Source organism: Pituophis catenifer, unplaced genomic scaffold (genome assembly GCF_029215685.1).
Source record: "Pituophis catenifer annectens isolate HBS135680 unplaced genomic scaffold, rPitCat1.0.hap2 SCAF_6, whole genome shotgun sequence".
Lineage (NCBI taxonomy): Eukaryota > Metazoa > Chordata > Lepidosauria > Squamata > Colubridae > Pituophis > Pituophis catenifer.
Genome location: NW_027256886.1, coordinates 45593969 through 45606347, shown reverse-complemented (window position 1 = coordinate 45606347; position 12379 = coordinate 45593969). Strand labels below are relative to the sequence as shown.

The following is a 12379-nucleotide window of genomic DNA, read 5'->3' as shown; positions in this document are numbered from 1 at the left end:
ATCTCATTTATTTTGTGTTTGTGGGCTCTTCTTTTCCATCACAGCAAGAAATCAAATAGATGTAATTTGGAAAATGTTACAGTATTTTGCTGCAAAATCACTTTGCAAACAGAAACTTTAATGATAGCTTCCTGTTCCGGATTAGAACGCTTAAAAATAAAAAAGATAACCATACCATAAATGAAGCTCTAATATCTATAGAAATTAAATCCTTTACAACACCCAGTTATAAGCATTTTATCCTTTTATCCTTTAGTTTTTATGCCTTGCTTTTCCTTTTCTTAAATAAACAACGAAAATGTATCAGAATTCACGTTCAATTTTGGATGGCTTTTTTCCAGAGTAAATGAATCTTTGGAAACCAGACTTGGTGATGGGCAAACTTCAGCTGTTTAGCAGTTGCATATTTGACTTTAAGCCCAAACCTTATTTGAACTATCTGAATCTTCTTCTAAAACAAGGTTTGCTGTGAGTCAGCTTTTTGTAGCAAGATGGCTTATTTCAGCTATGTGTGTATTTATCGTAAAACTGAGTTTTTTTAAAAAAAGATAAAACTGCAAAAGGAAATGTTAACTGGTAATACTTGTAGCAAGAAGTACTGCTAATAATCACCACCACAATGTATTGTTACATTGCCAATACCATCTCCAGATTCTTCTTTTCAAATTCATTTTGAGCCCTACAGAGCACAAAGAAAATTTCTAAAATTCTGAGATACAAAAGACCAGTTTTTGAATGATAAAAATGAATCTAATATACAAGCTGAATATCATAACAGCCTTTCTTCAAATCTTTCCTGTCAACACAGGGTAGTCAGATGATGTACATACTTCTATATCCTCTACACAATCAGACAATTCCTTATGCTTAAGTACTGAGGCTTAGAAAGCAGGCAAAATGTTATTATACATGAGTCACATAAAACATTGTAATGTTTAACTGGTTTACTGTGAACTTTAAAACAGCTTCAGTAGCTCCTCGAAAATGCTGCTGAATCCGTTATTGGAAACTATATTTTTATTTAAATGAACACTTGAAAGATAAGCTGACACCTCATTATTCACTAAAATTGCTTATGTTTTATATCACATTTTCAAAATCGACTGTGCATAAAGAGTAGTTTGGAATTAATTTTCTCTTCCTTTTTCCACCAAAAGATGTATAATGAAAAACAGTTTACTCTGTATGAAATATTAATGTCCTGATGCCATTAGTTCATTTGAAGGGGATGAGAGAGTGGTATTGTGAAGTTTTTGTATTAAGTAAATTACACTGTATGTTCATTATATTTGTTGCATAAACTCATTTGCCTCTGGGAATCAGATTGGTATCACACCATTATGGCCACTAGTGTCATGAGGAATGATCTAGTACAGGTCCACAGTAGTTTTATAACATGGCTGCTTTTGAAATATCTATCAGGTTTCCCTTATAGTAGGATCTTCTAGATTATATTAGAATACAACTATTTATCATCTCCAGTTAGTATGGTCAATCATCATGCCAAATTGAGACTGATTCTGTTCACATAGGCTTTCAAGTTTTCCTTCTTTTTAACTAGCGACAGAAAATAGCTGATTCACAAGGTATGCTGAAAACAGCATGTTAAAACTAACTGTAAACAGGAAGCAAGAGTAATCCTGTCCGCATTGCTGTTATCTCCTGTCCTCTTATTAGCAATATGTAAAACCTCACAGCTGGTCAATAAGAGTATTGAGACTCTTCAAATTATGCCAAGCACCTAGATTCAACCAATGCTAGGACTATAATCCATATTTGTTGATGTGCAAGTTACAAAAGAAGTTAAACCAGTTTCAATTTCATGACTAAAATTGAGAAATTCTTATAGCAGTAATGGTGGATTAAGCATCTACAATAACCCACAATGTTATCTGAATTGGCCTGGAATCTCATCTAATTATGTCCTACACACCATCCTTCAATCTTAAAACAGCTGAGACTAATCTACTCCAGATACTCATAGTCTCCCCCATCCCTTCCATTTATGATCTTTTTTTATGAGGTTGCTTTTATCCGCCTTTATTGGCTCTAATAGCAAACCCATTTCCCTTGGGGTTGTTCTATTTAATTTGTTGTGTGCAAATTTCTGCAGCTCCAAATAATCCACTATCTACTATTAAAATTCTTTATTTTCCTCTGGAACAATATCCCTCATTTCTTTAAAAACATTTTACATAAGAAACCTGCTTTCGTCTATTGCAATTACAGTCTTCCTTATCCAGTGTTCAACCATATCCAGATGTATTACTTAAGTTAATGTGGGGATATTTTGCTTTCTTCTTTTAACGCACATGTTCTAGAAATAGGCAACAGTGTACCAGTATACAATTTCCACAATTTAGGCTTCTTCTGATAAGAGATTTGTGTCAATTTGTCTCCATCTTGACATAGTCTTAAATGTGTGATGTAGTGATTTCTAAGGATGCCTATGTTCAAGTCCTTACTTAGCTATAAAGCTTGCTAGGTGACTTTGGGCTGATCAGCCAACTTTCCTTATAGAATTGTTGTCAAGAAAGGAGACCTCCAAATGTGTCTCTTTGAGATCTTAGGATAAAAATAATCATATTAAGTAGAGTCCTTTCCACCACTTGTGCAGCATCTCTTGAAAGCTGTTCATGGAATAGGGAGGGACAACCACTTCTGCCAGACCAACTGTGTGCATAAACCAAACTCAGATTAAGGTGAAAGAATTCTGCTTCAAATCTTATTTGTAAAGACAGTCAGATTATCTATAGCCTTGGCTTATTCTCTCTCTCTCAATTCTTATAAGAACTATAGAATTGGGAAAATATATAATGTAGCTATTTTCAAGTACCCTGGGTAGAAAACAGAGTACACAAATAATAAATAAGGATCCTGCACTTTAAATATTAAAGTGAGGACAGTGAGGACAGAAGTGATATTGTTTCTGATAATCCAGAAACAATATCAAGAGGAGTGTTTCTGGATTCTCAGAATCATGCCTTAGTTTATTAAAGATCATGGTCTGTAAGAAATACCAGTCAATGTTAATATCTAGATTAACAGAACTATACTTCAGAGGTAGCCTACATGCCTTCAGTATGGAAGGTCAAAATTCAGGCCCACAACTTCTTATCAATGTAAAATCCTTCTCTCTATATAACCAGCGCTGGCTTAAAAGGATGAGTGTTCCTCTGAACCTGGTTAACTAAAGTGTGGGATGAGTTTTCCTGATGGTGCAAGTGTTTATAGTCTGCAGTAAGTAATCCAGGAGGTTAACAATGAATTGGCATTTTTTATTTTTTAAAAAGGCTAAAAAGATACACTTGCTCTTCTTTTATGAGTAGAGACGACCTGTAAGCAGAATATGATCTAATCAACAAAAACAAATCCTGGCTGCTTTGTACTGAAACATGATATTGTTTGTAGGAGTGTGAAAAGGATAGTTCAGTCTGTTCCTCTGGGTTGAAGGACTTTTGGTAATGCTCCAGCTTCACTGTACGGATTCCAGTAATGCAGGGTTACTATAATCATGTGTGTATTAAATGGAGCCAGCTGGAGAAGGTTCCTCCAGTACTGCTTTGCTTCTTTGGCAGCTTGTTTGATTTTTGTCAATACCATATGTATAATGCAGGGGAGCCCCTTCTCTAGACACCCTGTCTCATTTGTTGGCATGAAAGGAGCTGGGCGGTGGTGATGGTGCTGACACAGGCATGCTTACAGTATGATAATTAATAGGTGTATGATCTCACAAGCAAGACTCCACCTCTGCAATGCTCAAGGATTTTAATTGCCTGCAAAATAATTTGAAATCACAATGAGAGAAGAGAAAACAGCTGTTTGATCTTAACTGATGTTGTCTTCTCTCTCTTTGCTAGAAGAGAAATATGTCACAATTCAGTCATATACCAGCCAAGGGAAGGATGAAATTAGTTTCGACAAGGGAGTCACTGTGGACGTCATTCAAAAGAACCTGGAAGGATGGTGGTACATAAGGTAATGTTATTTTGGCATGTTCAAGCCTTTTGCTTCCAACAAAATCCTATATATTTCTATCAAAGATAGGACCCAAAAATGTTTCAAATAAAGAAACGCTAATAATGTTATGAAAGCCAGTTAAACTATTTTGATAACGTATGTAAAATAAGATTTACAGTTTGTAGATTTCTTCAGCTAGAAGACTTCTGTCTTACAAATTGGAGAGAAAAATTAAAACCAAGTATAGCTGTTCTTGCATTTAAGAAGGATGGGTGGTTAAGTGGATTTTCCAAGAATTTTTTCTATGGATTTTCCTAGTTTTTCCAATTAAAGCAGTGTTCCATAGGTTTGTAATATGATATTTTAAACTATGGGAAGCTTTTAGCACTCTGTGTTTGTGTGTATTCATGTATATAAAAGAGGTTTTTTTAAAAGAGCAGCATGTTCTGCTAGCATATGTGTTGAATTTTTGCAGAGAAGAGGTAATCTTGGCTGTAATTCAAACACTTTCCTTTTGGTAGCTTTAAATGATTAGTTCCATGCAGAAACCCAGGGCTTATTTTTAATGACATAGTTCTAGATACATTAAATGCCACGTACGCATTTGCTGTGCTCAGCACAACTCCTATTTCTGGTTGATGAAATAAAGATCAAAAGCACACAAAAATATAAAATTATTCAATGTTAACTGTTTACCAATCAGGTTTACAAACTGATCCTAATACTTTTGCCTCCTTATGTTCTTTGAAATATTCTACAGAATTTAGCTGGGTCTTTTCCCAAAGAGTGATAAAGACTGCAGCCTTGCAGTTCAACTATTAAGTAAAATCACTATAATTCAAATGGAGAAAAGAATGTACTTGATCAAGAAGCCTGGAAACCTGGCTCCTCAATGGCTTTAAGTAAACCTTTAATAAAGGGTTGCCTTTATTACAGAACCTTCTTCTGGGTGGCCCATTTCACCCCTGGATTGTGCGAATTATTTTCTGTTCATTTTACTTTGCATATAAAATAGATACATTTCATAGTTTGTCATTTGCTTTTGAAGTTTGACCATCTTACAACACCTCTGGTTTGAATAATGGACTCATACTGAGATCTATATGATCTATAAACATAGTGACTGTAACATCTTCACTACTAACTTTTCCATCAACAATAAAGGAAAGCTGATAGAGTGGGAGTAGACTCTTAACACTGTGAGCAGAGAATGGTTGGCCTTTTGTCAGCTCTGCATTCTTCTGTCTTTAAATCATTCTCTGGACTTTAATCCAAAGCCAAGGGTGCAGGAGCAGAGTGCACAGCATTTGCAGGAGGAAAAACAATGTCATCAACTCTCCCTGATTTTACTTTTGAATTCCCTTTTTGTTTTTAAAGATTGATTTTGTACTAGCAAATTTTATTTTATCTTAAACCTAACCATTAAAGTATTCATTATTTTCATTTAAGATGACTATACTATAAGAATTCCTATATTATTAGAATTTTCATCCCCTCTGATTGTTCACATTGTAGTCTAAAAATAAGCCATGTTTGTCTTTTTCTTATACCAACCTTGAAAATACAAAGAGAATGTCATTTTGTATCCTGCTCTCTTAGCTACTAATATAGATGGAATGCTTGAAAATCCCACATATCCTGTTCATATGAAACGAATTGAATTTCTAGCTTGCCCTATCCATGTTTTCTAATAAAGAAATTTTACAACTTTTAAAGTAATCAAGTATCAAGGTACCACCATACATATATTTGTATCGATATATCTGGTGGTTTGGGGAAGGGGAAAGGGAAGAGCTTGCTTATACGGGAAACACTGAAAAAGGAGGATATTGTTCTTAATTACAAAGAAGATAAAGAAAAAGAATACCAATATTTTTGCTGCTATTCTTCTATTTTATTAAAAACTCCCATGATGAAATGGTATCATGCTGGCAATTTTACTCTCAGACCTTTTTTCCAACAGAGATTATTATGTTTATATAATCAATAAATTGAGGGTGGAAGGTGGAGAAGGTCTAAATAAGCCATTCCCCAAATAACACCCTGTCAAAGTTTGTCGCCTTTGGTATGACTTAAAGACCACTTCAGCTGCCTTAATAGTATAATGAAAAATATTTTTTTTTATTCACACATAATTTCTGAGATTTAATTTAGCCTGTTATTGGTCTTTAAAATAGTATTTCATGGGTATCAAAACTTGAAAGGTTTGTTTAAAACCAAATGGCAAAGCTATTCATAGTATTCGAGGCTTGAAGATGTATACTTTGTGTCTTGGACTGTAATAACGCGGATAGGAAAAGCCTATCTAGAATTAATTCAAATAGAAGTTAGATCTGCATAGGGTCTGCTTAATCCAACCTCTTTCCTTTGCATAATATTAGCCAATTAAAGAGGTTTACCCCAGGGCAATGGATTATGATCAGCAGGTCAGACTTCATTACTACCCAAATATAATAAACTTCATGAACAGCTGTGAGGAATGTGCTTTGCTTCACATTTTCTTTCAGCTCAGTAATGAGAACTAATTCTTTAAATTATTCTGAGATATGAAATTCCTATTCTCTTCTTCCTCTAGTGTCATAATGGAATTAATGAGATGGAATTTTTTGTAGGCTAATCAAGGATAGGAGTTTTCTATTTAGATTATGAATGTGATGCTTCTAAAAGTAGCACCAAAACAACAAATGCCAGATTTACCCAAATGTAAATACAAAGGATGTAAATATTTCATTATATTCATTATATATTTCTTACATCTGGTAGAGTCACAAATACTGAAGTTCTTGCACTCTTAGTTCTCTTCTCTTATGGCTCTGCATTCCATCCAATCCTCTGCTATGCTTTCCTTCATCCACTAAACAGATAATTACCAAGATTCATAAAGGATTACATGAAATGTTGCTAGGGATAATAAGGGCACTGAAAAGGGCATACATTGTGGCATCACAAGTAGCTTTGAAAACTGATGATCAGTAGAAGATTTCTGCTAACTAGGTAGGTAATTGCTATAAGTACTTGTAAGAAATATTTTTTATAATGGTGAATTAGGTGCTACAGGAGGAATCAGTACAAATAATGGTGTAGCAAGTTCCACCTTAAACTCTTAATATTCTCCTCCTTAAATATAAATACAAAATGCTGATTCTGTTCTGATTTTCACTTTTCTCCCCCTTCCACTCCCTTCCTGGTTTCCTTCCCTCTGGAATAATTCCAGTGTTCTGGAGCTGGAAAGCAGATGTTTTAAAAGGGAAAGAAAATGCTCAAACAGGCAATTTTGACCATTCGTCTTTTTCCTTTAGTATTATGGTTGGAATATTGAGTTTTACCTTCAAAGAGCATTAAAACATTAGTGGATTTTTGGATAGAAACATAGTTAGCCCCTTTTTTCTGCTCTGCCTTGTTGCAGTTCTCTGATTGTATTCCACTTTCAGAACAAGAAAAAGATCCTCTTTTTTTCTCATTTTTTCTTTTCTATACTTGTTAGAAAATTGGCTAATAGTTGTTGCATGTACTTCAAGTTTTCCATAAAAGCTAGCTATGAAAACTAATGACTAATTTGTCCAATAAGGTCACATGTTTAATAAAGGAGGTGGATTGTGTCCAGTGTCCTTTATTGGAAAGATATCAAGACGGCTGCTTGGGGATTAACTGCATGATATTGCTGTCCATGATTGTTCTACTGTCCACCATGTAGACTTGGACGTTTTTGAATTGTGCAGAGAAGGAAGATATGGAACCTTGAAGTTTTGTGTTTCTAGATTGGATCTTCCTCTTTGATTTTGTCACAGCTAGAGTGCCTTGATCCTAACAAGAATTCTGTTGCCTACAGGGCTACCGGAAGAGCACTTGCACAGCCATTTCCTGAGATGACATGGAAGGAACAGTCGGCTGCTTTTTAGTGCATAGCTGGGCTTCTTAGGAATATTGCAACTGCATAAATTCTTTATCAAATGTGTTAGTCCTGGGTGTGCTGGTCTAGTGTTACTCCTAAATCCTATTCTGACTTGCTTTTCTTTTTGCAGATCTCAGTTTCTAATCTTTCAGCTGAAATGAGAAGATTCTTGAAAACTTCAAAAGAAAAACACAGCTGCTTCACTGAATCTGTGTGACTGATTCATTTGTCAGGTCTATATTCACTGACAACATAAGATATGTTTAAAATGAAACTAATTCTGTTAATAGTCACTGCATGAAAGAGAGCAGTTTTGTTTTCTTTTGGAATTCAGGAAGTAAGAGGAGACTTTCCATTAGCCTGTCACATTGTTTTCATTGTTTTCTTTCATAGATTTGAGCAAGAAAATGTGAGTTTTTAGATAAAATCACAAAATAGTGCCTGCTGTCTCCCATGAGCAACTTTGCATTTCCTCAAAGTAGTTGTCTCTCAGCCTTAGTCCTATAAGCTTCACACCAGGGCCTGTGATTTTTACAGGGAAATCTCTCCTTGTTGTCCTTGGAGTTGTCAAGAGGCTGCTATATGGAGTCTTTGGTGCTCTCTGAGCTTGATTGTTTTCTTGTAGACATTTCATTCTTAGACTAAGTAACATCTTTTGTGCTAGAAGGGTGTGGAGTTTGCTTTCTATTTATATACAGTAGCTTGCCCTATCAATGTTGGTGGGAATGTTGTTTTCTTTTTGGTAGTCTTGATTAGACTTTTACTTCTTGATTGTTTGAATTGGTAATTCATTGATTAGAGTTTTGTTTATTGTTTGATTGTTTGGTGTTAATTCTGATATTAATATCCTGTTTATCTTGAATGTTGATTGCTGGCAAGGGGATATTCCAATCATTCATTATAATTTTTTATGGTTTCTTTTGAATGGTATATAAGTGTTCTTTATCATTATGTGTTACTGATGGCTGTTTTGTCTGAGTGCCAAGCTTCTAAGAATTCTCTAGCATCTTTGGATTTAATTTGGTGGAGCATCCTCAGTTAACTATGGTTAAGTCTGTCAATGTGCTGTGAAATTAAGGAGTCTTTTTATCATGTCTTCTGAAGCTAGTTGGTGTTCATGATTCTTCAAGACTCTTATCTTCCAGTGTGAATAATGTTATTCAGTTGGCCAGGAGGCACTGGCAAACTGAACATGCTTTTTAATAATTGCTGATTAATTTCTTCTGTATTTCTGAAATAGGTTCTTTTTTAAAGTTTCTGTGTTTAATAAATGTGAAACTCTGAGATTAGCTTCTGAACTAAATATTTCTAGGGCTGAACTGTCTATTTAGCTTTGATTCAAAATAAGTCCTTCTTTTATATTGATTTAAAATGCTAGAAATAAAAACTAATATAGGTTTTTTCCTCCCTGATTCAAAGTGGGATTCTTGAAGATTTACTTAAGAATTAATTTAAATTACTAATATTTTATTTTGAGTAAGCAGTGATTCAGAGAAGATCTGCTTTTCTGCTCTAATACAGCAAATCCTCAACTTACAACAGTTCCTTTAGTGACTGTTCAAAGTTACAACGGCACTGAAAAATATGACATGACCATTTTTCATAGTTACGAAATAGTTATAGTTATACCTTTACAGCATCCCCATGATCATGTGATCAAAATTCAGATGCTTGGCAGCTGGTTCATAATTTGTGATCTTTCCTGCGTCCCAGAATCATGTTAACATCTTTTTGCAAACTTCTGACAAGCAAGTCAATGAGGAAGCCAGATTCACTTAACAACCAGGTTACTAATTTATAAACTGCAGTGATTCACTTAACAACTGTGGCAAGAAAAGTCATAAAATGGGGCAAAACTCACTTAACAAATGTCTCACTTAACGACAGAAACTTTGGGTTCAATTGTGGTCATATGTCAAGGACTACTTGTACTTCCCAATCTTTGGTAATATATTAATATTGTACTGCTATTATTTTGTATGATTGTATTTTTGATGGTTTAGAATGTAGAGTTCCTGAGACAAAGACAAAGGCAATATCTTGCTTGGTTATACAATGCCTATAAAAATGTTTCCTGCCTATATACAGAGTTTCTTCTTTGTAAAAATAAGATGAAAATGACCTCTTAGCAGCTTCCTTAAAGTTTTGGAGGAAAAGCATGATAGAGATGTGACAAAGAAATATCATTTATAGAAATGTTCCTAGTCATCAAACTGGAACAATATAAGAAAACAATTAGAGGAAACCAGATTAGATTATTTAATAGTTTTGCTATTTTTAAGCATTTTAATCATCTTTTCAAACATATTTATACAGACTTAATGACCATAATTGAGCCCAAAATTTCTGCTGCTAATTAAGACATTTCTTAAGTAAGTTTTGCCCCAATTTACGGCCTTTCTTGCCACAGTTGTTAAGTTCATCGCACAGTTGTTAAATGAACCCGTTTCCCGATTGACTTTCGTGGTCAGAAGGTTGCAAAAGGTGATCACATGACCCTGGGACATTGCAACCGTCATAAATATGAGTCAGTTGCCAAGCATTTGAATTTTGATCATGTGACCATGCTGCAATGGTTGTAAATGTGAAAAACAGTCATAAGCCAATTTTTTCAGTGCCGTTGTAACTTTAAAATCTCTGTTAATAAACTGTTGTAAGTTGAGGACTATCTGTAATGCTAACTCAGCTTCTGCACCACATTATGTATTTATGGTGTAAGCAGCTAACTGCAATCGTTTTTTGAATTTACAGATATTTAGACAAAGAAGGCTGGGCCCCAGCATCATATCTGAAGAAAGCAAAAGATGAGCTTCCCATTCGGAAAAAGAATCTTACAGGACCGGTGGAAATTATAGGAAACATCATGGAGATCAGCAACTTGCTGAACAAGAAATCTTCCAGTGACAAGGAAACTCAGTCAGAAATTGAAACGACGGAATCGCATGTTGCCAAGAAAGAAATAAGCTTGCCCATCTTATGCAATGACTCCAATGGCAATTTCATGATGACCCAAGACAAGCAGATTTCAAAGCAGGTGCAGGGATCCCCTGCCATAGCACGGATTGCTCCACAAAGAGCTCAGATAAGTAAGATCACAATGATCTTCTAACTTTCCCCCTCCCAAAGCTTATCACTTAGAAACACAGATAAAATGGGACTGTAAATTGAGAAGGCAGTGGTTTGGAAAAGTTAAAGGGCTTATGATTTAAACATTTTACTGCCTCCTTTTTGTTTTGAAAAAAGTTTTTTTTATTTTTTAAACCACAAACATAAAACATATCTTTTCCAAAACGAAGCATTGATCTGGTCACAAATTAGTACAAGTCACTAACAATTCTTAACTTCCAATTAACACAATTTAATATTTTACACAGTTATTTCACTAAATTCTATCCATTATGCCAGTGGTCCCCAACCCCCGGTCCGTGGACCGGTGCCGGGCCGTGGAGTACCTGGCACCGGGCCGCGCAGCGGCTGGGGGACATGAACGCTGCAGCGCAAAGGCTCCTGGGCCGTGCGCAATGGGCCGTGCGCAAAAGCTCCTGGGCCGTGCCCCCACCCCTGCGCGCGCTCAGCGGGCCGCGGCGATAAAAAGGTTGGGGACCACTGCATTATGCCATTATCCCAAAAACCCGTTACTTAAATCTTAGATCCTAACCAAATGTTATTCCATTTTTCTCTTCTTTTTTGCTTAGATGGATATCTTTTAACAATATAAATCGTTACAATTATTATAAACATTTGAAAATTATTTTAACTATTTCTCCCATTTTAATCATCTTCATTACTTTACAACATAATCATTTTTATTTCTTAGCTGTTAACTCCAACATAATCATTTTATTTTACTGTTAAACTCATCATTATCATCTTTATTTCTTTAATTCAAATTATACATTCCATTTTTACTATTATTCTCAACATATTCCTATTTTTGCTGTCCTACCCAGCATAATAATTTTTATTTTTGGCTGTTAATCCCAGCAAAATCATTTTATTTTTACTGTTAAACCCAACATCTTTATCTTTACCTTTGTTGTTAAACCCAACATAATATCATTCCATTTTTGCTGTTACTCACAGAAAAATCCTCTTTGTTTTGTTGTCCTACCCAACATAATCATTTTTGTTTTTTGGCTGCTAAACACAGCATAATCATTTTTGGTTTTTTGGCTGTTAAATACAGCATAATCATATTTATTTTTTGGCTGTTAAACACAACATATTTTTTTTTATTTTTTGGCTGTTGATCACAGCATAATCATGGTTAGCTTTACTATTAATCCCAACATCCTTTGTTGTTTCCATCCATCTATACATTGCTTATTTCAGTTAATAATATTTATCATTATCCTTTTTTATGACCATTTAACATTGAGACATGGTTCTTGTTTAAAGCTTAACTTTGTATATATTTAAAAATCTCTTTTAGCATGCTTAATTTCTCTTATATTCTAATTTCCATCAATATTTCATTTTTATATATCTATGTCATATTCTTCTCATATTCTTAAACATCCATAATTA

At 34.7% G+C, this 12379-nt stretch overlaps 1 protein-coding gene across 4 annotated transcripts in view; it reads left to right on the top strand.

Annotated features, from left to right (window-relative positions):
• SH3PXD2A (SH3 and PX domains 2A) overlaps positions 1-12379 on the top strand; it is a 251693-nt gene that overhangs the window by 229971 nt on the left and 9343 nt on the right. For all 4 annotated transcript variants that reach the window (XM_070945171.1, XM_070945169.1, XM_070945167.1 and 1 more), the window contains 2 exons: positions 3861-3978; positions 10604-10938. In XM_070945171.1, the coding sequence (XP_070801272.1) occupies positions 3861-3978; positions 10604-10938 (453 nt within the window). The remainder of the gene's footprint in view (positions 1-3860; positions 3979-10603; positions 10939-12379) is intronic.